Consider the following 25,907-nt stretch of genomic DNA (forward strand, 5'->3'; position numbering starts at 1 on the left):
CCCCTGGGCAGCTCTCTAATATTTTTAATAAAGAGGACTTTTCACCAGGGAAATGAATTCTGGGTTGAAGGATTGGTAAATGTCTGCAGGTCTCGGCTAAGATTCTGTTCCAGGCTTTGGATACTTTTCAATATTCACTCCTGAAGTCCTTCCTCTGAAGACTCTTTGCTTTCATTGTTCTACAATCCCCTGTGAGTGCAGACACAGTTCAGTATACACACAGGACAGGACTCTTTTCGTTTTAGAAACATGGTCAGAACAACTCATTGATTATCGAATACACCATTTCCTGAACTAACTGCTTTCCAGGGTGATAACACACAGTTTATCAGAAAGGATCTGTGATGGGGTTTTGGTTCAGAAAGACTGAAAACTGAATGAGCAATGTTTTTGAAAGTTCTGAAATCTAAAACAAACAGCAGAAACCTTTCAAAAATTACCCTTTGCCAACCATTGCCCCGCTCCCCCACTAGAATAGAAGAGGTCTCGAGGCTCTGCCAGGCCATAAGAGTCAGGGCAGCATCACAGTAAATAAATGGAGGAGCTGCGTCCACTGACTTCTCTTAACTGTGCATTATCTGAAGAGAACACGAACGCTCATACATAGTGCTATGCATCCACAAACACCAGGCAAACTAAGTGCCTTTTCCACCCCCACCCCCCAGGGGCAATGTCAGAGCTGAGATAAGAGCACAGGAGTTAATCTATTTAGACTATAAACTTTACTTAGATTATAAACCGTGGGCCCCTGGAGGTGCTAACATAACACCAGTAAATAAGAACCGGCATTATTGGCTCTCCCTGCTAGGCCAGGATGCCTCTAGTCATTTGGACATTAATATTGGCTGAAAGCCTTCAAGATGAAATAGGACCATTAAAATCACAAAGTTGGGAAGGTAACATCTTTATTAATAGCATAAAATAAGCTGTGAAATATGTTCTAATCATCCGCCACTTTTGTGCCCCTTTGAAAGACAATTTCTGTCCTACATCACAAGAGTAACTGGTAACATCATTATCCAGAACGAACTGTGTATAATATTATAACCAAGGCAACCGCCAATCAGACTTCAGATCCAGATATTTTACTAAATATAAATAGTAAAAAACAACAAACAAACCGTTTTCTCCAAATGGAATGCATGAGGAAAGATCAGCTACATGTGTGTATGGAGTGCTAGAAATGGAGGGGAAATTCCCAAATCAACTCCTTTTGCAGATGAGGGCATGGTACCTTGGGGGGAAACTCTCAGCTCTTTGCAGGAGTAGATGTCATCTTCATGGTCTTCTTTAGATGGTGATAATTTGGCAGGATTTTCATCAGGAAATCCAGCTGCAGTGTTTGTGGCTACAAGGAATAACATATAATTAGACAAGCACTGGCAAGGGGTAAGAAACAAAGGCATGTTAAACACAGTGGAGTTGGCTCTGTAAGTCACCTAATTTAGACCCCAATCCTGCCCCAAGATCTGTACGGGCAGACTCTACTGACGGCACGGCACTCCACCCCGATGCAGTGCAGAGCCAACTGTAGGACTGGCACCGATCTGCGTAAAGCCAAGGCAGCTGGACACACTCATGCTTTAGAGCGGTCCTGGGCCAAGGCACTTGGATTAGTGTAACCGCACTGCAAGTTATGGAGACAAAAAGATGGACGGTTAAACACAGGCATGTAACGGGGCATATGCACAGAAGCCTAACCTGAGTGCAGAAGGCACATGTTTACGCTGTATTGGGCAGCTAGGGGGAGACACACTCCAGATATTTCCTAGGTGACAGGCCTTCAAAGTCTGACATACTGCAAACTAACTGTATGGAAGGAAATTAAATTGAAGCTCCCAGGGAAGGACCAGAGTACAGTTGGTTAAAAAGCCGTCAAGACTAAATGTGCTTCCGGAAGAGCAGAATGGTGAACCTCAAAGGGGGCCACTGGCTGCCCTGCCTGCTGCTCCAGAGGGACTATGCAAGGTTGCTAAGGATGGCCATTCTTTGGAGTGACGTACTGTTTTCCTGCTGGAAGAAAGCTCTACAAATCTGGCTCCCAGCCTTTGCTTCCCCCTCCTGGATCACATGTTTTGCAGCTCTTCTCTCCCCTGGAGTAGTGTGCCTGCTTCAGATGAATGGAAATGAATCGCTCTGGAGCGCGGCTCACTGAGGAGCGGCAGACTGCATGGCCTGGCAGTACAGCATACCCACCTGTGGCCGCTCGGTCTGCACTCGGCGAAGGCACTTTGCGTCATAGATCACGGTGTTCTCCGGGATCACTTCATGTGTGTTGATGTTGCAGCAGGCCCCGATGACGCAGCCACTGGTCAGAATCACATTCCGACCAACAACGGCTGCAAAACAGAGAAAAAAACCTTGCTGTGGCTGGAGAGGGGAGGCAGAGACAATCAAAGCACCCAGAGTGCTGCGATCCAGGACGGGCAATATTCACACACACTCAAACTGTCATCCTCGTCTCAAACACTCCTTTCGCTTGCCCAGCCCTCTCTAGCCTGACTTCTACCAGCCTTCATGCCTGCTCCAACAGACCTACCTCCCATCCCGTTCCCTTCACGTAACTGCACACTGCTCTCTCTTCCACGCCCCAGTCTCTCGAGGCAACTCAACCACTTCCTCTTCCAACTGTGCAGTAAAACCTTCCCTGAGCTGCGACCCTGTCACAGATTCTCTACACAACATGCAAAGCAAATCTATTGTATATCACTTCAGTCTCACAGGGAGGAAGCTGCATTCAGTTACCGAGTGTGCACACAGCTGCTCTGGAGTGAGCCAATAATCCTGTGAGGTGCGCTCACTGCAGCACCCAAGAGGGGGAGTGCTACGCAGCTGGCTTCATGCTACCTGTGAGCCCCTCCCCAATCCTGGGCACAGCCAGGGTGTGTTCTGGCTCCCAGCACAACTTAGTCTTAATATCACTCCCACTTCTCCCTCGGTTACCAATCTCCATTTCATAGCGGTGCAATTATCAGATGTGCATGCAGGCTGTTCAAGCAACAGAAGTTTAGCTTTTATAGACTAACATCCAAAAGTCATTAGAAAATGCACTTGAAACTCTTTTGATCCCAATTCAGTAGCTCTGAAGCAGGAACAGAAGCCACTGCCTGCATTCAGTCCCTCTTCACCACTTCTAAGGCCAATTAAACGTTGCTTTCAAATTGCTGGGCTCTGTGCTTTCAAATGGGAATGCTGCGAATTGACTGGAATCACAAGGGTTAGAGATGGCGTAAGCCATTCAATAATGTAATCCACCCGCCCTCAAGGGTAGGGGATAGTCCACTGGGAAAAAAGGTGTGGTGTTAACACCAAAATGTTACAATTCTAGTGCAGACAAAGGCAGCTGTAGTTTTAACACATGCTGCTTGGTCAGCTTCCTCACCAGGGTTTACCTTGACCAGCTACCATGTTAAAAACCACCCCTTTTCCCCTTTCCCTCCTACTGTACACATGGCCTGAGAGAAGAGAGAACAGATGCTGAAGCAGTGCTGCACTAGATCTTACGCAACAAGCAAGTACATAAACCCCCCGTCTTTAACAGAACACAACATAATGTAACAGGCATCAAACCTGCCAGAGAAGTGTCTGATGATTTCTGCATGAAGACACAACTAGTAACACTCACCTTTTGATTCAATTACGTTGTTATCTCCCATTTTCATTGCTTGTGAACCTACAAGTTATAGTTAAAGAATATATATAATTCTAAGGCCGTGTCTCATACTCCGAGAAACAAATACCCACATAACCCCTCCTTCCAAAAACAATCCCACAACCCAGTAAGGAAGGTGCTCATGGACCTATGCGTGTGTATCCTGCACTGATTATCATTGCTTAGGCAGCACACTGAAGCTATGGCTATTGTATTCCAACAAAACATGCAGAAAGGCCTATAGTTTGACAACGTGTGGGAAATTACTACTGCCTAATATTTCACCTTTTTCTTTTTAGTCACATTGAATCCAGAAAGATCTTGTGCTTCCTGTGTCCTGAAAGCTAGAAAGCCCCCATGTTATTTCATATAAAGATGGGTATTTTCAAATGACTAACTTGAGTTTCAAATTCAGACCACAAGAGTCGCCCTCTTCTGACTGAACACAAATTGTCTCCAGATCCTTCAATGCTGGTGTAAAAATAGGTATGTAAGGACTGACACGGAATACAAACAAAACCCTTGGGACGGACACGGAATACAAACAAAACCCTTGGGAACAAGTCCGAGATAGGCAGATCATCATGAGATGCTACGTGAGCTAATGGACTGAGGAAGGAACTTCAAAGCTCCAAATTCTAATCCTTGTTCTCCCATTGACTTGTTGTGTTAACTTGGGCAAGTCACTTAACTTTTCTGTGTCCTTTTCCCTCCCCCTCTGTAAAAGGGGAATAAAAGTTCACTACCTCACAAGACTGGAATGACAGCTAGTTAACGTTTGTACAGTGCTTTGAAAATATAGAATACTAACATGTTCAAGTTTGCGTTTTACTTCACTGCTTAGCAAGGATACAACAGCCAACTTCAAAAACATTATAGGTGCCAATGACCATTGGTTTTGCTTCTACCTCTTCCGTGTCTGGTGAAATATTTTCAGGATATCTGCAAGAGGATTGAAGAATACATTTAGAACTTGACCTTCAAAGGGTAGTGTCTCCTTAGAGATCAAGTGAAAGGAAAAAGCGTCCTTCCCTAAAATCTCTACAGCATTTTAGATTGTTTAAATGTGTAGGATTTAATAATCTCATTTAATTTTAAACATAAGGTTGCTGGTTTACTGGGGGCATTTCTCCCAGCCTGGACAATGAAGAGAGACTAGTCAGTTTCTAGATTCTCATGCAGTCACTGAATCCTGCAGTGCTTAAGATACAAACAGAGCAGAGGAAGGAGAGTTGGAAAAACTGGAACTTTAAATAACCATGGAAACATTTCTAACGAGCTTCCAAAGTTTTGTAAAATGTTGTCTTGACCTCAAGCCTGCTGTGAGCGTTGAGATGAACCTCAAATTCAACACTGCAAGTTCAAAGTCAGTTTTTGAATCTCAGTAATGATGAAATATTGAGAACAGAGAAGGATGATGAGCACTGTTTCCTAATTCATAACATCCTCATACTGCCTCTCAGAGAGGCCATTTCAGAGGGAAACAGAAGGCAGGCAATAGTAACTCATGGAGCCCAGCTTTGCTGTGTGACTGCATCTCCACCATACTGCTATGAAGGCAAAAGCTGCTCATGCCCTGGCCCTACCTACACTCTAGACCAGAGGTGGGCAAACTCCGGCCCGCGGGACCCTCCTGCCTGGCCCTTGAGCTCCCAGCCGGGGAGGCTAGCCCCCAGCCTCTCCCCTGCTGGTCCCCCTCACATCTCCACCCCAAGCGTCAGCTCACTGCCGCCAGCGCTCTGGGTGGCGGGGCTGCAAGCTCCTGCCGAGCAGCACGGCGGTGTGGCCGGCTCTGACCAGGCGGTGCTGCTGCCAGACCTGCTGCTCTGAGCGGCACGGTAAGGGGGTGGGGAGGTTGGATAAGGGCCAGGGGATCCCGGGGGACAGTCAGGGGAGAGGGAGTGGTTGGATGGGGCAGAGTTTGTGGGGGATGGGGGTTGGTTGGTCAGGGGACGGGGAACAGGGGGGTTGGATAGGCATGGGAGTCCTGGGGGGCCTGTCAGGGGGCAGAGGTGTGGACAGGAGTCGGGGCAGTCAGGGGACAGGGAGCGGGGGGGCTGGATGGGTTGGAGGTTCTCAGGGGGACAGTCGGGGGCAGGAAGTGGGAGGGGGAAGATGGGGGCGGGGGCCAGGCTGTTTGGGGAGGCACAGCCTTCCCTACCCAGCCCTCCATACAGTTTTTGAACTCCGATGTGTCCTTCAGGCCAAAAAGTTTGCCCACCCCTGCTCTAGACAAAGCTCAAGGAACCTGCTGCAACATTTTAAGCTAGCTATTTCGAAAGGGTTGCCAGTCTGGTTTCTGTGGCACCTCTCCCATTTTTATCATGAAGCTGAGGGAAGAATTTTGCAGGCAAATTTTTTTTCTAGACAAAACGACAAATGTGTTTTACAAGCACAAATGGGAATAATTTGGGTTTCTAACACGGTGATGAAGGTTTCTCTCCCTCTCAGGCTGTGTAAACATGACCTTGTGGTTGAGGAGGGGGGCAGACCAGGGTGTGCAATGATAGCAGTACTGGGTTGAGAGAGTTTTAGGGCCAAATGTTGCACTGAAACCTGGGCCAGCTCTCTCCTGTCCCCAAAGATTATAACCGGTTCCAGACAGCTAATACCGTGCAGCTGCGGCAAGCGTCCCCACTCTTGGTAAATGAATTAGAGTGACACCTCAGGAAACTCCAGTCCTCTGCTTAGCCCAGAACAGATACAACACAGGGAGCCACAGCTGAGGCTTCCCACTCACTGCCCCAATCTGTAGGGACAAATTCTAGAGCTAAGAGATAATCTATCTTCTATGTTCTTTCAGTCCTGAGCCCCATGCTGAGACTGCCAGTGATGGTATTAAACACAGATTTTTGTGCCTTCAACAGCATTGTAAAGATTCTTACTAACCCAGGGCAATCCCTAGCTATTTTGGTGCTCTACACAGCGCCCCCATGGGGGGGCTGTGTATGTGGGGCCTGGCTCCAGGCCTCCACAGGTCACGGGCAGGAGCAGGCTTGGGGGGCAGGGGAGAAACCACCCCCCAGCACAAGCTGGTGGAGCGGAGCAGGTTGGGGCTGGGTAGCTCCACTCCCTGCCGCCCGGTGAGTGCAGGGCAGGCCCAGCCCGACCCCGCACTCACGGGGTGGCGGGTAGTGGAGTGACCCGGCCCCAGCCCACTCCATTCTGCTCCCCTGGCTCCCAGGCGTGGGGGGGCAGCGGGGAAAGCCGCCCCCCAGCACTCACCAGAGGCACAGCTGGGAGCCGGCGGTGTGAAGGGGCTGGGGCCGGGTCGCTCCTCCACTTACCACCACCCGGTGAGTGCGGGGCGCCTGACCCCTGCTGCAGTCCTCAGGGGAAGGGCTGGAGTGGGGGCGGAGGCTTTGGGGAAGGGCTGGAGTGGGGGCGGAGGCTTTGGGGCGGAGCAGGGGTGGGAAGAGGCGGGGCAGGGGTGGAGGAGGGGTTGGGGCCATGGGGAAGAGGTGGAGCAGCGGCTGGAGCAGCACGCAGCTGCGTAGGGCACCAGCCCAAATTTCCTGGTGCCCTGCACGGCTGTGTACTTTGCGTATGGGTAGGGATGGCCCTGTACTAACCCATTTATGATCAATGTCTGCTCTTCTATGAGATTGCCTTCACCAATCACGATTGGTCCTGCTTCTGCAATGATTCGCGCTTTAGGGTGAATCACTGTCCTAGGTCCTGCAGAAACAAGATAAGTTCGTTACTAGCAGAATCTAAACAACTGATATTACTAAAATCAGAGAGAAGGCCCCAAGCGGGGAAGTCATTTGAAGAGGTGTCATATGTGCTTCAACATCACAAAAATTCCAGAAACAAAGGAAAGGGACATGGAAATGACTACCCGAAACATAGGAAAAATACGTTTTTAACTCAACTGAGAGGCAGGATGGGCTTGTGGCTAAGGCACTGGCCTGGGACCAGATCTGCCAGTCTCCCTGTATGTCTTTGGACTTGGTGAATGAGTATCACCGTTAAAGAATGTCAGAATTCAAAACAAAATCTCGATGTTAGAAACAGTTCAGGCTGTGCTTCTCAAATAAGAATGCCACGCAATCTTAGCCCCGCTCCTATACCTATGGCCTGAATAAATATGCTCACAGCACTATCTCCATCCACAACAGTTTCACTTTATCAGTGACCCCAGGAAAGCTAGACTACTACAACCTGAACTGGGTATTGGGTGGGCTCCGTGAAACTCTTTATGGACAGACAAATACAAGATTCCTCCCTCGACCCAAGTTTCTGACTGGCAAAAAGCATACTGAAGACAATAACTGCTCACTCTGTATAAGAGGCCTAATCCTGCCAAGCAACATACATAGAGAACTGAACCCTACAATTCCAGTGGCCATTACACACAGAGATGGCATGTCTCCATATACAGGAGTCATGTGCCCAGTTCAGAAATTAGAGAACGTGAGAAAAGCAAAGACCAGGCCCTGATCCTGCTCGCTGTTCTGCACACGTACAGGAACCTGCCTGCAGAAAAGCTGAGTGGATTGGAGGTTTAGGACTAGAGATGTATATACCTGAATCAAATGAGAAAAGCAATGTTCTGCGATGCACATCTTTGATACTCTGCAAGACGAGGTGTAAGGTTGACATCTGGACAGGGCCATAGTTCAGGGTTCGAGTTCTTGTTTGACAGTGCAAGTTTAATTCAGCATTTCTTGGGTTTCCAATTTAAAATACAACAGAACCCCCACTAATTCTTGAAAGGCAGACTTCATGCAGATACGTGCACGCATCCTGAACTTTCAGTAAACAAAGGTTTTCTGTGGGGAATTATACTATGCAAACTGTGGTACCATAACACAAAGAACAAAAAAGAAAATTTAACTCTCACTCCTGCAAATGCTTACATGAGTAACTTTATTCATGTGAATAGTCCCATGGATTTCAATAGGGCTGTGAGTAAATTATGCACGTGTGTATGAAAGTGGAGCCACAGTTTGAAACCTATCACTTTTCTTCTAAATTGCCCTCTAGTCTAAATCAGTGGTTCCCAAACTTTAACAATCTGTGAAACCTATTTCACTAAAATGTCAAGTCTCGCAAACCCCCTCCTAAAAATGAGTATTTCCAGGGATTTTCTCCTTTACCTGAATATAAATTATAAAAGCAGTGATCTTGGAAATATAAAATTTGTTTTTATGACATGCTTATTACACACTATTTATTAATTATTTATCATTACAGTATTTTTATTACATTATGAAAACGGCAACACTCTTCCAAGATCTCACTTTCGTAGCTTGTATCACTTTGAATAAGCGTGTTATAAGAAGACAACGCTCCTAGGTTTCATTAAGGAGTATCAGATGTGAAACAGCATGAAGGGGTTTAAGAAGCCAACTCAAAAAGTTCCTCCTACACAAGCACTCAGGTCTTGAGCAGTCCAGGCAAACAATGCACGTTTAACAAAACTTAAACTTGTTCTTCGTAATAATTTTTAAAACAATACTAGCAGCCTATTTAATTTTAAAAACATCAAAAAATATCCACCTCCCTTTCCATTTCTTATAAGGACTCTTGAAGTTTAGATCTCCTCACTGGGATAGATATGCTTCCTTTGATCTGCTTAGCTCTTGGAAGTCCAGCGGCTCTGTGCTGCTGGCCCCGTGCTGCCTCGGGTCCCTATGGACAGCTCTGTCTGCCATTAGGGAATTTTTTCCCCGAGAACCCCCTGTAACGGTTCACGAACCCCAGTTTGGGAACCACTGGTCTAAACTGACATATATATTCATGACTTTTGTAAAGGTCTGAGCAGCTCAGGCTGGGAGGGCACTGCAAGGGGGTGCTCTGTGGCAGAATGTCTAATGCATTTCACAGTGAGTCAGATTGCATGTGCCACTCCCGAGGTCTTCACTTGTGTCAAAGGAAATATTGATAGCAGTGACACCAAGACAGAATTTACTGCACTAGTCTTCACTTCTGACTAGATTTCCACCACAGAGGCCCAGACATTCCAGAGACAACTTACTGGGAAAACACATGGTCTTCTGTCACTAAATCCTGGGTAGTTACTGACTACCAGAGATGGGGGGCTTCATACACTACCTTCTGTTTTCAGAAGTACGGATTCAAATTCAATAGGACAGTGCTTCTGGGGAAGAACAAGACAAAAGCAGCAGCACCGTTTTCTCTCTTACCGATAGTTACATCTCCCCTGATTTCACTTTCCACGCAGACGACAGCTCCAGGAGCAATCTTCACACTGCAACCAAAAAATCAGTATTAGAAGAAATAAACATAATGCTTTTTAAGGCGAAGAAAGAAACCTAAGAAAAGTGGGTAGATTTGTTCTAACGGATTCCATCCAACTTGCACCTCTACTTTCAACATTTTCACTGAGTTCCACAGTTCAGAAGATCATACACACATTTAAAGGGACACATGAGCGTCCCAATTTACAACTGTATACACCAATGAGAAAAATCCTCTGGGTTCTAAATGTGAATTTTTAAAATCTCCCACTTTGCCAAGAAACTGAAAGATAAAAAATAGCCACTCTTTCTAAATTCATAAACATTCTGTTTTGCATTTCCTTTTATCTCTGCAGCGCTAACTAAACAGAGATGAGCCAAAAAATCTGAGTCACGTGATTACAGGGAACATTTTGTTCACACACAAAGAAAGGAGACACTGGACTGCATTGAGATGGCATGGGAGACAGCAGAAGTATTTAATATTGATCAGAGTCAGGTCTTGAGGTTATGTGATAATGCAGCACTGCAGCACGCACAGATCGGTTAGGACTGGAAAGGAAGTGAACAAGACAAGAAATGGACCTGAAATAAGTTCACATCTGTTGGCAGGACTGTGGCCAGCCAAACAAAAGTATATGTACACAGTGTGTCAGGCCATGCAGTGCATATCTCTGGTGCTCCCCATCCGAAATTTCTACCAAGATGGAGAATCTGTATATACAGGTGGGAGTGCGGGGGGCGGTTTTCAGGTGCTGTCTAACCTGTGAAATTTTAGAAAACCCCATGGAATTTCCTACAGGATGGATGTCTAAGGACACTTAAAGAGAGCTTTTATGCAATAGCTCTTCCCCACACCCTAATATGGGAGAGATAGTGGGGTGCAGAGGTCTATTTCCTCCCCCTTTTCTTGGCAGGGGAAAGAAACTGTGGGGTGGGACAGATCTTTCTTCAGAGAAAGAGAAGCAAATCGGTGCTCCCCGGCTAGGGCGGGTCTTCCTCCATCAGCAGGAAGGGCTTAAAGCCCCAGAGTTTCTTCAACCAAACACCACCTCTCTTTGACCAGCTTGCATTTCAGACACCCCGGCTCACAGGGCCTGCACTCCCCTTGGCTGAGAAATTTTCCAAAAAACACTGGAAACCTCTTTCACGGCAAGGCATGTTTCCCAGTCCTTTAATCACCCTCACGGGTCTTCTCCGAGCCCTCCTGAGCGGAGGACCATCTTCCCTGAACGAGGGACACCAGGACCGGACGCCAGGCAGCCCTCTCACCCCGTGGCTCTCACCCTTCCCAGACAGGCGACTGCACCTCCCTTTCAGGAGCGGGACTGGCCCTGCGTACCCCGAGTTGCCCCTCACTTAGACCCGGCTCGCTTGCAAAACCAGCGCGCAGCTGCTGACACGCTGCGGTCCCTCCTGCCGTTATCACACACGCCGGCTGCAACATGAGCATGGCACGGACGCTCCCCGGAGCCCGAGCCCAGCGGCCCCGGCCGGGAACGTCGCAGCGTGGGGGCCCCGTGGGGCCGGGTGGGGGGGGGAGAATGGCCTCGCGCGCCCCCCCCCCCGCCGCTCGCGTGACCCCGCCCCCCCGTCCGTCCCGTGACGCCTCGGGGGGTGGCGCGGGTGACGGAGGCGGCGAATCCGCGGAGCAGCGGCCGCCCCCCGGGAGACCCGCGCGGGCCCGGGGGAGACCCAGGGCTGCAGCCGGAGGGGACGGGAGGGGGGGAAGCGCAGGGGCGGGTGCGTTACACGGGCAGCGGCCAAGCCCGGGCCGGCAGCGCCCCGACCGAGCCGCTCAGGCGCCTGTCAGCGGCTCCCCCCCGCGCGGCAGCCCGCCTCACCCGCTCTGCGCCCTCTCCGCCATCTTCCCCGATCGGCCAGCGACGGCTCGGCCTGCGCTCCGGGCGCTCCGCGTCAGCGCTCGATCGGCCGCCCTGGCCGGGAGAGGGGCGGGGCCGGGGTCGCGTTGCGCGTTCGCCCCGCCCCCCCGCGTGGGCGCGGTCCCGCCCCTCGGCGGCGTAGCCATGGGGGCGGGGCCAACCTAGCGCGCGGCCGGGCCGGTGCCCAGAACGCTGCACTGCGGACCCCTCCCCCCCCTCCATCCTTCCCAGTCCCTGCCACGGTGCCCCCCTGACTTTCTCACAAGCCCGGGCAATTCCCCGCGAGCGCGGTGGTGCCACGGGCTAACTGTCCCTGGGGGGCTGGCCACAGGACCGGGGGCTGGGGTTCCCTAATCTTCGCTTTTGAAGGATGTCCTGCGGAGGTGCCAGCCGGTGCCACAACTCTACAAGCACCCCATGTTTTAACATGTCAGTGATGTAGAGCAAACACTCCAACCCAGGGCGTGGCTAACGGTAGGGAAGCTGTCTGTCTGGTAGCATAAAGGAGATTTTTCAGATTGAAATGTACAAATGATCCTAAATAAATCAAGTCTAAGGGAGAGGGAAAAAAACAAAAACCGAACTCACTCCCCGCCATCTTGCTCCTGAGCAAGAATAGCTCCCAGTCCTTTGTTGCTGGCATCAATGTACACTCTAAAAGGTAGTTCAGAATCTGGATATACCAGGATAGGCGGTTGTACTAGGAAAAATTTCAGTTCTTCAAATAGAAAAGGAGTACGTGTGGCACCTTAGAGACTAACCAATTTATTTGAGCATAAGCGTTGCATCCAATGAAGTGAGCTGTAGCTCACGAAAGCTTATGCTCAAATAAATTGGTTAGTCTCTAAGGTGCCACAAGTCCTCCTTTTCTTTTTGCGAATACAGACTAACACGGCTGTTACTCTGAAACCAGTTCTTCAAATGTTGCTTAACACTATGCACTCCATTTTACCTGGGCAGCTTTAGAAATTTTCCTACCTCCAGTGTTTCTTAGCCCTGGTCTACACTAGGACTTTAGGTCGAATTTAGCAGCGTTAAATTGATGTAAACCCGTACCTGTCCACACGATGAAGCCATTTATTTCGACTTAAAGGGCTCTTAAAATCGATTTCCTTACTCCACCCCTGACAAGTGGATTAGCGCTTAAATCGGCCTTGCCGGGTAGAATTTGGGGTACTGTGGACACAATTCGACGGTATTGGCCTCCGGGAGCTATCCCAGAGTGCTCCATTTTGACTGCTCTGGACAGCACTCTCAACTCAGATGCACTGGCCAGGTAGACAGGAAAAGAACCGCGAATTTTTGAATCTCATTTCCTGTTTGGCCAGCGTGGCAAGCTGCAGGTGACCATGCAGAGCTCATCAGCAGAGGTGACCATGATGGAGTCTCAGAATCGCAAAAGAGCTCCAGCATGGACCGAACGGGAGGTACAGGATCTGATTGCTCTATGGGGAGAGGAATCCGTGCTATCAGAACTCCGTTCCAGTTTTCGAAATGCCAAAACCTTTGTCAAAATCTCCCAGGGCATGAAGGACAGAGGCCATAACAGGGACCCGAAGCAGTGCCGCGTGAAACTGAAGGAGCTGAGGCAAGCCTACCAGAAAACCAGAGAGGCGAACGGCCGCTCCAGGTCAGAGCCCCAAACATGCCGCTTCTATGATGAGCTGCATGCCATTTTAGGGGGTTCAGCCACCACTACCCCAGCCGTGTTGTTTGACTCCTTCAATGGAGATGGAGGCAATACGGAAGCAGGTTTTGGGGACGAAGAAGATGAGGAGGAGGAGGAGGTTGTAGATAGCTCACAGCAAGCAAGCGGAGAAACCCGTTTTCCCGACAGCCAGGAACTGTTTCTCACCCTGGACCTGGAGCCAGTACCCCCCGAACCCACCCAAGGCTGCCTCCTGGACCCAGCAGGCGGAGAAGGGACCTCCGGTGAGTGTACCTTTTAAAATACTATACATGGTGTAAAAGCAAGCATGTGAAAGGATTACTTTGCCCTGGCATTTGCGGCTCTCCTGGATATACTCCCAAAGCCTTTGCAAAAGGTTTCTGGGGAGGGCAGACTTATTGCGTCCTTCATGGTAGGACACTTTACCACTCCAGGCCAGTAACACGTACTCGGGAATCATTGTACAACAAAGCATTGCAGTGTATGTTTGCTGGCGTTCAAGCAACATCCGTTCTTTATCTCTCTGTGTTATCCTCAGGAGAGTGAGATATAATCCATGGTCACCTGGTTGAAATAGGGTGCTTTTCTTCAGGGGACACTCAGAGGAGCCCATTCCTGCTGGGCTGTTTGCCTGCGGCTGAACAGAAATGTTCCCCGCTGTTAGCCACAGGGAGGGGGGAGGGTTGAGGGGGTAGCCACGCGGTGGGGGGAGGCAAAATGCGACCTTGTAACGAAAGCACATGTGCTATGTATGTAATGTTAACAGCAAGGTTTACCCTGAAAGAGTGTAGCCAGTGTTTTATAAAATGTGTCTTTTTAAATACCGCTGTCCCTTTTTTTTTCTCCACCAGCTGCATGTGTTTCAATGATCACAGGATCTTCTCCTTCCCAGAGGCTAGTGAAGATTAGAAAGAAAAAAAAACGCACTCGAGATGAAATGTTCTCCGAGCTGATGCTGTCCTCCCACACTGACAGAGCACAGACGAATGCGTGGAGGCAAATAATGTCAGACTGCAGGAAAGCACAAAATGACCGGGAGGAGAGGTGGCGGGCTGAAGAGAGTAAGTGGCGGGCTGAAGAGAGGGCTGAAGCTCGAATGTGGCGGCAGCGTGATGAGAGGAGGCAGGATTCAATGCTGAGGCTGCTGGAGGACCAAACCAGTATGCTCCAGTGTATGGTTGAGCTGCAGCAAAGGCAGCTGGAGAACAGACTGCCACTACAGCCCCTATGTAACCAACTGCCCTCCTCCCCAAGTTCCATAGCCTCCACACCCAGACGCCCAAGAACGCGGTGGGGGGGCCTCTGGCCAACCAGCCACTCCACCACAGAGGATTGCCCAAAAAAAAGAAGGCTGTCATTCAATAAATTTTAAAGTTGTAAACTTTTAAAGTGCTGTGTGGCATTTTCCTTCCCTCCTCCACCACCCCTCCTGGGCTACCTTGGTAGTCATCCCCTTGTTTGTGTGATGAATGAATGAAGAATGCATGAATGTGAAGCAACAATGACTTTATTGCCTCTGCAAGCGGTGATCGAAGGGAGGAGGGGAGGGTGGTTAGCTTACAGGGAAGTAGAGTGAACCAAGGGGCGGGGGGTTTCATCAAGGAGAAACAAACAGAACTTTCACACCGTAGCCTGGCCAGTCACGAAACTGGTTTTCAAAGCCTCTCTGATGCGTACCGCGCCCTCCTGTGCTCTTCTAACCGCCCTGGTGTCTGGCTGCGCGTAACCAGCAGCCAGGCGATTTGCCTCAACCTCCCACCCCGCCATAAACGTCTCCCCCTTACTCTCACAGATATTGTGGAGCACACAGCAAGCAGTAATAACAGTGGGAATATTGGTTTCGCTGAGGTCTAAGCGAGTCAGTAAACTGCGCCAGCGCGCCTTTAAACGTCCAAATGCACATTCTACCACCATTCTGCACTTGCTCAGCCTGTAGTTGAACAGCTCCTGACTACTGTCCAGGCTGCCTGTGTATGGCTTCATGAGCCATGGCATTAAGGGGTAGGCTGGGTCCCCAAGGATACATATAGGCATTTCAACATCCCCAACAGTTATTTTCTGGTCTGGGAATAAAGTCCCTTCTTGCAGCTTTTGAAACAGACCAGAGTTCCTGAAGATGCGAGCGTCATGTACCTTTCCTGGCCATCCCACGTTGATGTTGGTGAAACGTCCCTTGTGATCCACCAGAGCTTGCAGCACTATTGAAAAGTACCCCTTGCGGTTTATGTACTCGCCGGCTTGGTGCTCCGGTGCCAAGATAAGGATATGGGTTCCGTCTATGGCCCCACCACAGTTAGGGAATCCCATTGCAGCAAAGCCATCCACTATGACCTGCACATTTCCCAGGGTCACTACCCTTGATATCAGCAGATCTTTGATTGCGTGGGCTACTTGCATCACAGCAGCCCCCACAGTAGATTTGCCCACTCCAAATTGATTCCCAACTGACCGGTAGCTGTCTGGCGTTGCAAGCTTCCACAGGGCTATCGCCACTCGCTTCTCAACTGTGAGGGCTGCTCTCATCTTGGTATTCATGCGCTTCAGGGCAGGGGAAAGCAAGTCACAGAGTTCCATGAAAGTGCCCTTACGCATGCGAAAGTTTCGCAGCCACTGGGAATCGTCCCAGACCTGCAACACTATGCGGTCCCACCAGTCTGTGCTTGTTTCCCGAGCCCAGAATCGGCGTTCCACAGCATGAACCTGCCCCATTAGCACCATGATGCATGCATTGGCAGGGCCCATGCTTTCAGAGAAATCTGTGTCCATGTCCTGATCACTCACGTGACCGCGCTGACGTCGCCTCCTCGCCCGGTAGCGCTTTGCCAGGTTCTGGTGCTGCATATACTGCTGGATAATGCGTGTGGTGTTTAATATGCTCCTAATTGCCAAAGTGAGCTGAGCGGACTCCATGCTTGCCTTGGTATGGCGTCCGCACAGAAAAAAGGCGCGGAATGATTGTCTGCTGTTGCTCTGACGGAGGGAGGGGCGACTGACGACACGGCTTACAGGGTTGGCTTCAGGGAGCTAAAATCCACAAAGGGGGTGGCTTTAAATCAAGGAGTAGTTCAGGCAGGAGTTCATGGAGGGTTCCAATAAGAAATGGTGCACCTAAGTTACTGTTCTTATTGGAACAAGGAGGTTAGCCTGGCCTCTGATTGATACATGGCTAGATTTAGCTCGCTGCACCTTCTCTGTGAGTGACTGCAGTGTGACCTAGAGGAATGAGTCCCCTAGACAGGAGAGGAGGCAAATGAGTACAAAACAAATCTGGTCTATTTCTTGTTTTGATCCACTCCATCTATCTTTTACATCTTTGGCTGGCAGCAGACGGTGCAGAAGGACATATTGCCTACCTGCTCACCATAAGACGGTTCAATAGGACTGACTGCCGGACTTAAGAAAATGACCTGGTCAAGTCACCAAAAATTTAGTCCCTGAGCCCATGTCTGCCCAGGCACTCCCAGCCGACGTGGCCAGGAGCACCTCGGACATGACGAGGACGGCTACCAGTCGTATTGTACTGTCTGCTGCCACAAGGCAAGGGGTTGCTGCTACTGTGTAGCAATGCAGAACCGCGTCTGCCAGCACCCAGGAGACATACGGTGACGGTTACCTGAGCGGGCTCCATGCTTGCGGTGGTATGGCGTCCGCACAGGTAACTCAGGAAAAAAGGCGCGAAACGATTGTCTGCCCTTGCTTTCACGGAGGGAGGGAAGGAAGGGGGGACTGACGATATGTACCCAGAACCACCCGCGACAATGTTTCAGCCCCATCAGGCATTGGGATCTCAACCCAGAATTCCAATGGGCAGCGGAGACTGCGGGAACTGTGGGATAGCTACCCACAGTGCAACGCTCCGGAAGTCGACTCTAGCCTCGGTACTGTGGAAGCACTCCGCCGAGTTAATGCACTTAATGTACTTCTGTGGGGACACACACACTCAAATATATAAAACCGATTTCTAAAAAACCGACTTCTATAAATTCGACCTTATTCCGTAGTGTAGACATACCCTTAGCAATTCATTCAACGGCAGAGCAACTTTAGCAAAGTGCTTAAGAAATCAACAATAACTGACAAAGCCCAAGAACGTCTTCTACTGTAGCAGGTACTGGCCACTCCTCTACCACTTTCAGTTTCTCTGGATCAGTAGCCACCCTGCAGAAGACACTACCCGTCCCAAATAGGTCAAATACCACATGCAAGTATTGCAAATGTTCTTCAACGGATTTTGAATATACAACGTCTAGATACAATAAAACGGTATCAAAGTTCTCAGAGTCCAGGCAATGCTTTACCAATCTCTGAAATGTCCCTGGAGCATTACATAACCCAAATAACATTCTTGTAAATTCATAAAGTACCATGGGTGTTACAAAGGCAGTTTTTTCTTGGTCTTCTGGCGCCATGGGAATTTGCCAGTACTCACTTGCTATATCGACAGTAGGAAAGAAACTTGCTGACATTAATACCATTAAGGAATCTTCAGTTTTAGGTAAGGGATAGGGATTTTATGGGTGACTTGGTTCACTTTTCAGGAACCTACACAAAAGCGCAGTTTCGTGTCTTTTGTTTTAACCAGCACAGTGGACACAGCCCATAGACTGTGACCCTCTTTTGTTACATTAGCTTCCAACACCTCTTTTTATCCTTTCCTACAGCAGCTGATCCAAAGCGAGCGCAATTGCTCACAATCGTTCCCTAACTGGAGGATGTACTGCGGTGGGTACGGTGTGCAGTATCTGGGTGGCACACTCGAAATCCAAAGGATGTTGTGAGAAAGCTTTTTCATGTTTCTTAATCAACTGTACTACTTCTCCACAGATGCTGAAGGCATTTCCAAGTCTATTTTCTTGGTCCAGGCTTATGGATCTATCCCACCATCCTGGATCACTGTCTGCAGGAGTCCCACTTCCCCAATCTGTTCCTCAGGTGTCTTCCCAACCTATGCACATCAGATGCCTGACCACATCCCAAGCAAATGCCTTAGTCCCTGCACCACTGGGCATAACCAATAGCAGATCAGGCCGTTAGATGCCTAACTCCTGTTGTGGAGCTAACCCTGGGAATGTGATATCACCTTTCCCTGACACCACCTGCCATTGTCTATGCCCGGCATGACTCCCAATCACCCTTCTGCTTCCTCTCCTCCAATGGACCACTGCTGGGCCCTGTGCAGCACCGCGGATCCAGGGAGTGCGTGTTGCTGTGGTTTGGCAGCCGGGGAAAGGCACTGTGATCAGCCCGAGGAACTGCGTAGTGCTCAAAGGGGCACGCGGCGATGACACCTTAATTCTACGTTGCCTGGTTTGCTGAGGTCTGTGTTTTGTTTGCTCTTGGTACGCTCACTTCTATCTGTGTGTGTGTGTGGGGGGGGGGGTCTTTCCTCTGCATGCCCTGGTTTGTCAGCCTTTGAGTGGGGTAATAAACTGTCCTGCTGTGGGAGTAGCACAGGACAGTGCTGAGTGATGGTTATCTTCCCTTCATGGGGGCAAAGTGATCTGTAGGGGAATGCGTAACCACTGGTAAACTGACCCTTAACTTACTGCATACGTGGGGAGACCAGAGAGCAAGTGTGAAAAAGCGGGACACTGTTTTCAGGGTAGGGGGTACAGTTGCCTATATAAGACAAAGCCCCTAATACTGGGACGTCTGGCCACCCTATATATGTGTGAGCACCTGGGGTTAGTGTTGGTGCAGGGTCCAGCTTTCAGAAATGCCTGACGGTTGCCCTGAAATTCTCAGTCCCGCAGTTGTGTTACCATGACAGGGATGAGAGCACCAGCACATTTATTGCACTGGAATGGCCTTTGGGGACCACGCAGATGGGAAGGCTCCTGCTCCATATTCTCATTTCTCACCTGTGGCTGCCAACAGCTTCCTGCCATCCCCGCGTGGTGTGAATCCCCCATAGAAATAAAGGCCTGGCCTGGCCGAGGGAAGCTGGGAACAGCCAGCTCCACTGGCATGTTCCCTCACTCCCTTCGAAGGCATAGTCATTGCTGCCACTTGGAGCTGAGGGATTCTGATGAAGCAGGACATCCAATATCCTTCTGTTACACGCAACAAAGCCAGCTGGCTAAATGCGTGTCCAGGCCTCAGACGTTCCCTGGAGCGAGGGACTCTCAGGACAGCACTCATCGGGAGCAGAACTGTCTGCACCATGGCTGCTGGGTGTGTGGCTCTTGCCTGCGCATTTTGGAGCTCTCTGCTATACATTTAGGCCAGTATTTTAAAGCCTAACGTTACACACCTACATATTGAAGGTAAACTGGCCAGGGACACAGCCAAGGCTGCTGTCAATGACCCTGAGATCATGGGAAGGGAAAACCTGAGCGTGAAACATCTCAGGGTGTGTGCAAGGAGCTGTTCTGTCTCTGTAGTGCTCCTGAACTCCTCCTGCAGCCACGGCAGCAGGCCTAGCTCATTTGCTGTCTTTCCACTGGCTCCTCCATGCCCTTCCAACAGCTTGAATGTGACACCGTCCAGCTGCAGGGGCGGGGGTATCAGAACACAGAGACCAAGCAAACGCAACTGCCCTGCTTTAGTCGCTGGATAATTGCTGAAGTCATTTCGCCCCTCGTCAAGGTGTTCCAATAGCTTGGTATTTAAGCTACATGTTGGAAAAGAACGCTCTCTTATCTCTGCGTGTAACGCTTCCTGTGATCGAAAAGCAGGAGGTTGCTCAGGAGCTTAGCAGCCCAAATATGAAGCAGCATGTTTTCCATCTGAACACAAGTCCTGGGGTGTCGGCACTTAGCAGAAATAGCGTTTACAAAAACAAAGAGAATATTTTCCTTTTCTTCTCCTTGTATGTATCATGGTGTGCCAGGCCCCCCAGTTCAGATAATCTCGTTTCCTTAGCATGCTGGCTTGCTCTCTGACAGACACATTTACACTGCTTATCTGGGGTTTGGCTTTAACCCCACCTTCCTGCCCCATATAAAGAGAAGGGGAAAAGATACAAATTTCAGTTCTTCATCTAGGTGCCCCAGGAACTGAAGACCATTGCAGAATTAACTCTCTTGAAAAGCAGGCTCTCAATGGATTGGGCAAATCCGCTTGCTCTTCACCCTCTAGCTTTCTACCAGCTGGTTGCATTTCCATTTGCCGTTTCCTTTCACTATCTCTGCACCTCTGGGTCTCTCTCGCTAAATGCCAGGTATGCTTTCATGTTTGCTTTAATTCCATGCTTGTGAGCTTTGGTGGTGAATTCTAGTCGAAGTGCAGGTTTCACAGGTGAGGCAATTTTGCTAACCTCTTTCCTAGGGAAGGAGGATGGGTACAGCAAGGGTCTGGGAATCAGAACTCTCTGTATCTACTCATGACTGCCACTGATTCACACTGTGACCTTATCAAAACTTCTCTGTGCCTTGGTTTCACCCCATGTAATTAATGTTTGTAAAGTATGTTGAGATACGTAGATGACCAGCCCTAGAGAATCATGAAGTATCATTATTTGCATAAAGACCTGCAAGCTACAGTAGATCTGGCTTGAAGATGCAGCAATTACATGAATCCAAATCACAGGTCATGTTCCAAGGAATCAGTGATGAACTTGTGACCCTCAGGTGGGATTTTCAAAGGCACCTAAGTGACTCAGAAGCACAAGTCTCCCTGACTGGCAGAGGGTCTAGTGTTCCTGTTAGGTGATTTATAAAACCCCACCTCCACAGTTGGGCATGTAGGCAGCAGTCACGGGTTATAATCTGAGGAAAGAATGGGGAGAGGAGCTCAATGTACCAAGTTCACTCAGGTCTTCTGGAGTTAATGGGACCTGCAGGTCAGTCAAGCGATACAATGAACCAAACGGAAAGCCAGCAGCTGGATACAACGGCATTTGTATGCAACTATATGACGATACAAGGCCTACATTTTCAGAGATGCCAACTGCCCCCTCTCCCACCAGCATGTGATGGCACTGCAGGTCATCAGCACCTTTAGAAATCAAGTCACTTTGGGTTGGATGCCCAGGTTGGACAGTTTGGGCCAAAGGCTAGCCTGGAGAACACATACAAAGTTCAAATCAAAAGACTTCACTGGAGCCCTTACTGTGAATCCACCATGGACTACAGTCCTCTGGAAAGCTGCCTGGCTGACTAGCAGGGCAAACTCACAAGTGGCACCTGTCTCTTTGGGAGGTTGAGAGAGTTCCCACAGGCCCAACGGGTTAGCTCACAGAATGATGGCATCCTCCACCCTGTCAGTCAGAGCAGCAATCTGGTTAGATGGATATCGAGGCTGCAGAGATACCCGGCCTCTAAAGGGTGGAGGGACAGGAAAAAACGGGCAACTAAAGCAGAGAAAAGCATAAGACGATGCTTGTGGGTGGTGAGTCCCTGGAGATCAGAGAGCTAGCAATGCTCAGCGCCTTCATGCTTGTGAAGATCAGCAGCATGGTGCTGCATTAGGGTTAGGAAACAAATCTGGAGCAGGAAATATTGTGCCAAATTCCCATGCCCCTTGGGGCCCCAGGAGGGCACAACCTCATGGACCCTCATGGTTTCCCTCTGCCCCTGGGGGAGTGCCAAGCTCTGCCAGGAAGAACTGAGCACAGCAGTGTGGGGAATGTCCCGCCTGCTGCCCAGGAGACATTGGCAGGGGTTTAGAGAAGAGTGTGTGGCCCAGGGGGGTGGTGTCAAACACAGCCGCACTGGCGTGGGGAACTTAGCCTCTGTTGACCCAGAGACGACGTGATGGCAGGGCTGGCTAAAGAACAGGGCTATGCTGGTGAGTTTGTAAAGATTTAGAGACAAAATGTACTTAACCGTGAGAATCACCGGCGATTGCTGGCATGGAAGAGCCTCCCAGGAGGGAACCCAGCAGGGCTTGGGTGGAGGCAGGGGAGAGTGCCTGGAGAAAATGCAGCACTTGGCCAGGTCTGCTTTGGGGTTGGTGTGGGGGAATGAGTCTGGAAATGAAGCAAGAGGAAGGCAGTGCCACGAGCTGTCTGGTCCTCAGGCACCCTCTGTTAGACCACTGAAGGAGCACTGACGAGGAAGGGGGGAGGACAGCGGGAGGGGCAATCCATACAAAGGCAAGAAGCTACAGGAGAGAGCAAAGCCAGCCCAGGAGAGAATCTCACCCACCTCACCTGCAGACTGTCGGCCCTTGGTGCTGGGCAGTGCCAAACCCACTGAACTGCCACGGCTTCAGAAAGCCTTTGCAAACATTTCTGATTTCTTCTAGGTACGTCTTGCTCCTGGTGGGAGGCTGCCTTCTAGCGTGTGCTGCCATGGGATGGTATGCCCTGCTGCTCTTCATCCCCACCTTCTGCTCCGTGGCCATTTTCCACTCAGTCGGCCCACTGCAGGTCCACACATGGGCATTTGTGCTCCAGATGTCCTGGCAGACTCTCTGCCACCTGGGCCTGCACTACAGGGGACATTATTTGCAAGGAGCCCCATGCGTCAGGTACCAGGCAGCAATGCACAAGCCCACCTGTTTCCTCAAATGACACAGCCTGGGCCAGATTTTGCATGAAGACTTGTCCAGATTTTTCTGGGCTGTATGGGTGTAACAGAGGAGAATCTGTGTGGTCCCTAGGGGCAGTCATACCCCCGAGGACAGTCCATGTGCCTTAACACCATGCACTCTCTTCTCACATGAAATGCTGCAGCAAGCTGTCCCGGTATTTCACAAAGCTTGTCGTTCCTATGCATGCTTCAGCATTCAAGGCGGATGATTCCCCTCACCGTTTAACGGCTTGGTTTTTGCCTTTTCTATCTCGTGCTCAGCAACTCCCAGAGTCATTAAGGGCTAAAATCAGGTAGCCCCTTCTCCATATACCTTTCCAGATGTGAAATGTTCATGACCTTTCCAGTATTCGCTTGCCAGGCCGGGCGCTCAGCATCACCCCAGGGCAGCACTGATGGTGATGGAATCACTTCTCATCCATCAGGATGTCAGTCTGCTCCCATCCCTGTCCTGACTCAGCTGTCCCACTTGGGCACCCCACGCTCTGACTACGCCCTGGGTCCGGCCGGCTCCTCCTGGCAAGATGCAGGGATGGTGCCATGCACGTTCAGGGGAACATACGGAAGCAGAGCAGGCCCACTGCAAATAACCAGGCAGTTGCTAAGCATGTTGAGGCTCAAGGTCCGGGTGTGTGGCGTGGGTATTGAGGTTGGTGTCACTGTGTTGGTGCCACTGTGGCTCGCAGCGTCCACAGGTTTTTGCAGACGTGCAGCAGGGTTGGCTCAGGCACCTGTACAGCTGCCTAAGGCAGGAAAATGGGAGAGGCAGGCCAGTGGTTAGTGGCTGCTTATTAAGTCACGTTTGCAGCACAGAGAGGGAGGCCAAGGCAGAGCTCCGCCCGCTATGACCTGATGTTTATACAGGCGGGGGTCCAGCCCCATGCAGCCAGAATGCTCCTCAATCCAAGCCAGCACAGAAGGGGCTGATGCTGCAGCTGCCCCCTTGCAGTGGCGGAGCCGGGACACGCCAGAACCGTGTTCCGGCACTTTCGCAAGGCCATGCCACGTGGAGGAAGCCATGTTGCTCTCAAAATGGCACCCTCCACACAGCGCGACCTTGCACGCAGCACCATGGGCGTGTTCCGGGAGCAGCACTGCGGGACTCCTATCACAGCCACTCTGCTTGCTCTCTCCCCCCCTTGCAGGTTGACAATCGCCCTCTCGTCTCTCATGCTGCAGACCCAGAAGGTCACATCGCTGGCTCTGGATATCCACGAAGGGAAGGTGACGATGGGATCTGAACGGGGGGATGGGAGGGAGCCACTGCTGCAGGCACTGCCTCTGTGCAGTTACCTGCTCTTTTTCCCTGCCCTGCTGGGAGGCCCGCTGTGCTCCTTTAGGAGATTTCAGGTCCAGATCCAGGGCTCATGCACTTCACAGCCCACGCGTCCCTTGAGGGCTGCAGGCCAGAAATGCCTTTGTGCCCTGGCTTTGCACCTGCTGAGAATGGCTGTGAGGAGCTGCGGAGCCCCACTGGCCTGCCTGACGGACTGCACCGGCTTTGGCTGTGTGTACGTCGTGTGGCATTCTGCCCTGCTCTTCAAACTGGCGTATTACTCCCAGTGGGTGCTCGACGAGGCTCTCCTCAGCGCAGCGGGCTTTGGGCTGGAGCTTGGCCATGCCCCCGGTGCAGAGGCTGCCTGCGGCGACCTCTCTGATGCAGACATATGGACCTTGGAGACCACCAACAGAATAGCCCTCTTCACCAGGACCTGGAACAAGAGCACTTCCCGGTGGCTGAGGAGGCTCATCTTCAAGCGCAGCCCCGCTCAGCCCCTGTTGGCCACCTTTGCCTTCTCGGCCTGGTGGCACGGGCTCCACCCAGGGCAAGTGTTTGGCTTCTTGTGCTGGGCAGCGATGGTGGAGGCTGATTACCGTATTCACCCTTTTCTCCGTTCACTTGCGAAGTCCTGGCACACCAAACTGCTGTATAAGGCCCTGACTTGGGTCCAGACCCAGCTAATTATTGCGTACATCATGGCTGCGGTGGAGATGAGGAACTTCTCTGCACTCTGGCTGCTGGGTGCCTCCTACAACAGCTTCTTCCCTCTCCTGTACGGTGTTTCACTGCTGTGGCTGGTCGTGAGATCCAGACAAAAATGAGTCTGACCCACACTCTTCTCCCCCCTGCCCCTCCATGCTATTCACCCCGCCCTTTTCAGCAAGAGATTCCAGTGTGGAGAAGTCCACATTCTGTCCTGGGCGCTAGCCATGAGTTCGCTGGGGCTGCACAACGTAACTGAGGGTGCAGGATGGCTGAGTGTCTAACTGCACCCCTTTTAGGGGTTCCTCTTAATACAAAACAGAACCTGCTCGAGCCCCAGCCCAATAATCTGGGAAAATTAAGCACCACCCCAGGGTGACTCTAAGAGGCGATATTTTCCCTCTCACAAGCAGTGAATCTGTGATTGCAAAGAAAACTTTTAATAAAAAGGGAAAAGGAACCCAGCATTCATGTGGGAAAACACCACAACCATGATTCGAAAGTATGTGCCCAGGAGCTAACACCCACCCCAGAGTAGATTGGGCAGTGTCCTTTGCCGCAGGGTCTCCCCTTGCAGTGTGAAAGTCAGATGTACAAACGCTCCTTTAACCTGCCGTTCCCCTCCCCCGCAAGGCACCCCACTCACAGTTGCTGTCCTTGGTCAGCGAAGACCCAGAGTTCAGAGGTGTGTTCACATGGATTCACTGCCCACCCCCAGCCGGGTAGGCGTTGAGTCACCACTGCAACTGGCTCACGGCTGCCACTGTTCACTGAGCTGCCGCCCTCCCTCCGCCGCCCCGGCCTCTCTGCTGCCGCCCTCCCTCCGCCGCCCCGGCCTCTCTGCTGCCGCCCTCCCTCCGCCGCCCCGGCCTCCCTGCTGCCGCCCTCCCTCCGCCGCCCCGGCCTCCCTGCTGCCGCCCTCCCTCCGCCGCCCCCCGGCCTCCCTCCCTCCGCCGCCCCGGCCTCTCTGCTGCCGCCCTCCCTCCGCCGCCCCGGCCTCCCTGCTGCCGCCCTCCCTCCGCCGCCCCCCGGCCTCC

At 50.9% G+C, this 25,907-nt stretch overlaps 2 protein-coding genes across 3 annotated transcripts; one reads left to right on the forward strand and one right to left on the reverse strand.

Annotated features, from left to right (window-relative positions):
* Nucleotides 1–888: 888 nt before the first annotated feature.
* DCTN6 (dynactin subunit 6) lies at nt 889–11,842 on the reverse strand. Of its 2 annotated transcripts, none has more exons than XM_037896644.2 (7): nt 11,703–11,842; nt 9,805–9,869; nt 7,225–7,330; nt 4,506–4,594; nt 3,626–3,673; nt 2,197–2,339; nt 889–1,348 (listed from the first exon to the last, which is right to left on the reverse strand). In XM_037896644.2, the coding sequence occupies exons 1-7, from the start codon at nt 11,723–11,725 to the stop codon at nt 1,250–1,252; spliced, it is 573 nt and encodes a 190-aa protein (XP_037752572.1). In that variant the 5' UTR covers nt 11,726–11,842; the 3' UTR covers nt 889–1,249. The 2 variants fall into 2 exon arrangements, with proteins under 2 accessions (XP_037752572.1, XP_037752571.1); XM_037896643.2 differs by lacking the exon at nt 11,703–11,842 and adding an exon at nt 11,145–11,371.
* Nucleotides 11,843–20,144: 8,302 nt separating this feature from the next.
* On the forward strand, nt 20,145–24,998 carry MBOAT4 (membrane bound O-acyltransferase domain containing 4). The gene is made up of 3 exons (XM_043545270.1): nt 20,145–20,605; nt 22,600–22,853; nt 23,836–24,998. Exons 1-3 carry the CDS (start codon nt 20,454–20,456, stop codon nt 24,987–24,989), a joined length of 1,560 nt encoding a protein of 519 aa, XP_043401205.1. The 5' UTR covers nt 20,145–20,453; the 3' UTR covers nt 24,990–24,998.
* The last annotated feature ends 909 nt before the right edge of the window (nt 24,999–25,907 follow it).

The sequence above is a fragment of the Chelonia mydas genome, chromosome 4 (assembly GCF_015237465.2).
Source record: "Chelonia mydas isolate rCheMyd1 chromosome 4, rCheMyd1.pri.v2, whole genome shotgun sequence".
Taxonomy (NCBI): domain Eukaryota; kingdom Metazoa; phylum Chordata; order Testudines; family Cheloniidae; genus Chelonia; species Chelonia mydas.

Bases quoted from the DNA above. Each gene is read 5' to 3' on its own strand.
- DCTN6 (XM_037896643.2), bottom strand. From the start codon at position 11,311: ATGCTCATGTTGCAGCCGGCGTGTGTGATAACGGCAGGAGGGACCGCA. The intron at 9,870-11,144 runs GTGAGAGCCACG...TTTTGGTTGCAG, and splicing joins CAGTCGCCTGTCTGGGAAGG to TGTGAAGATTGCTCCTGGAG. The intron at 7,331-9,804 runs GTAAGAGAGAAA...TTGTTTCTGCAG, and splicing joins CAGGGGAGATGTAACTATCG to GACCTAGGACAGTGATTCAC.
- MBOAT4 (XM_043545270.1), top strand. From the start codon at position 20,454: ATGGATTGGGCAAATCCGCTTGCTCTTCACCCTCTAGCTTTCTACCAG. The intron at 20,606-22,599 runs GTGAGCTTTGGT...GATTTCTTCTAG, and splicing joins TTTGCTTTAATTCCATGCTT to GTACGTCTTGCTCCTGGTGG. The intron at 22,854-23,835 runs GTTTCCTCAAAT...GCCCCCTTGCAG, and splicing joins AGCAATGCACAAGCCCACCT to TGGCGGAGCCGGGACACGCC.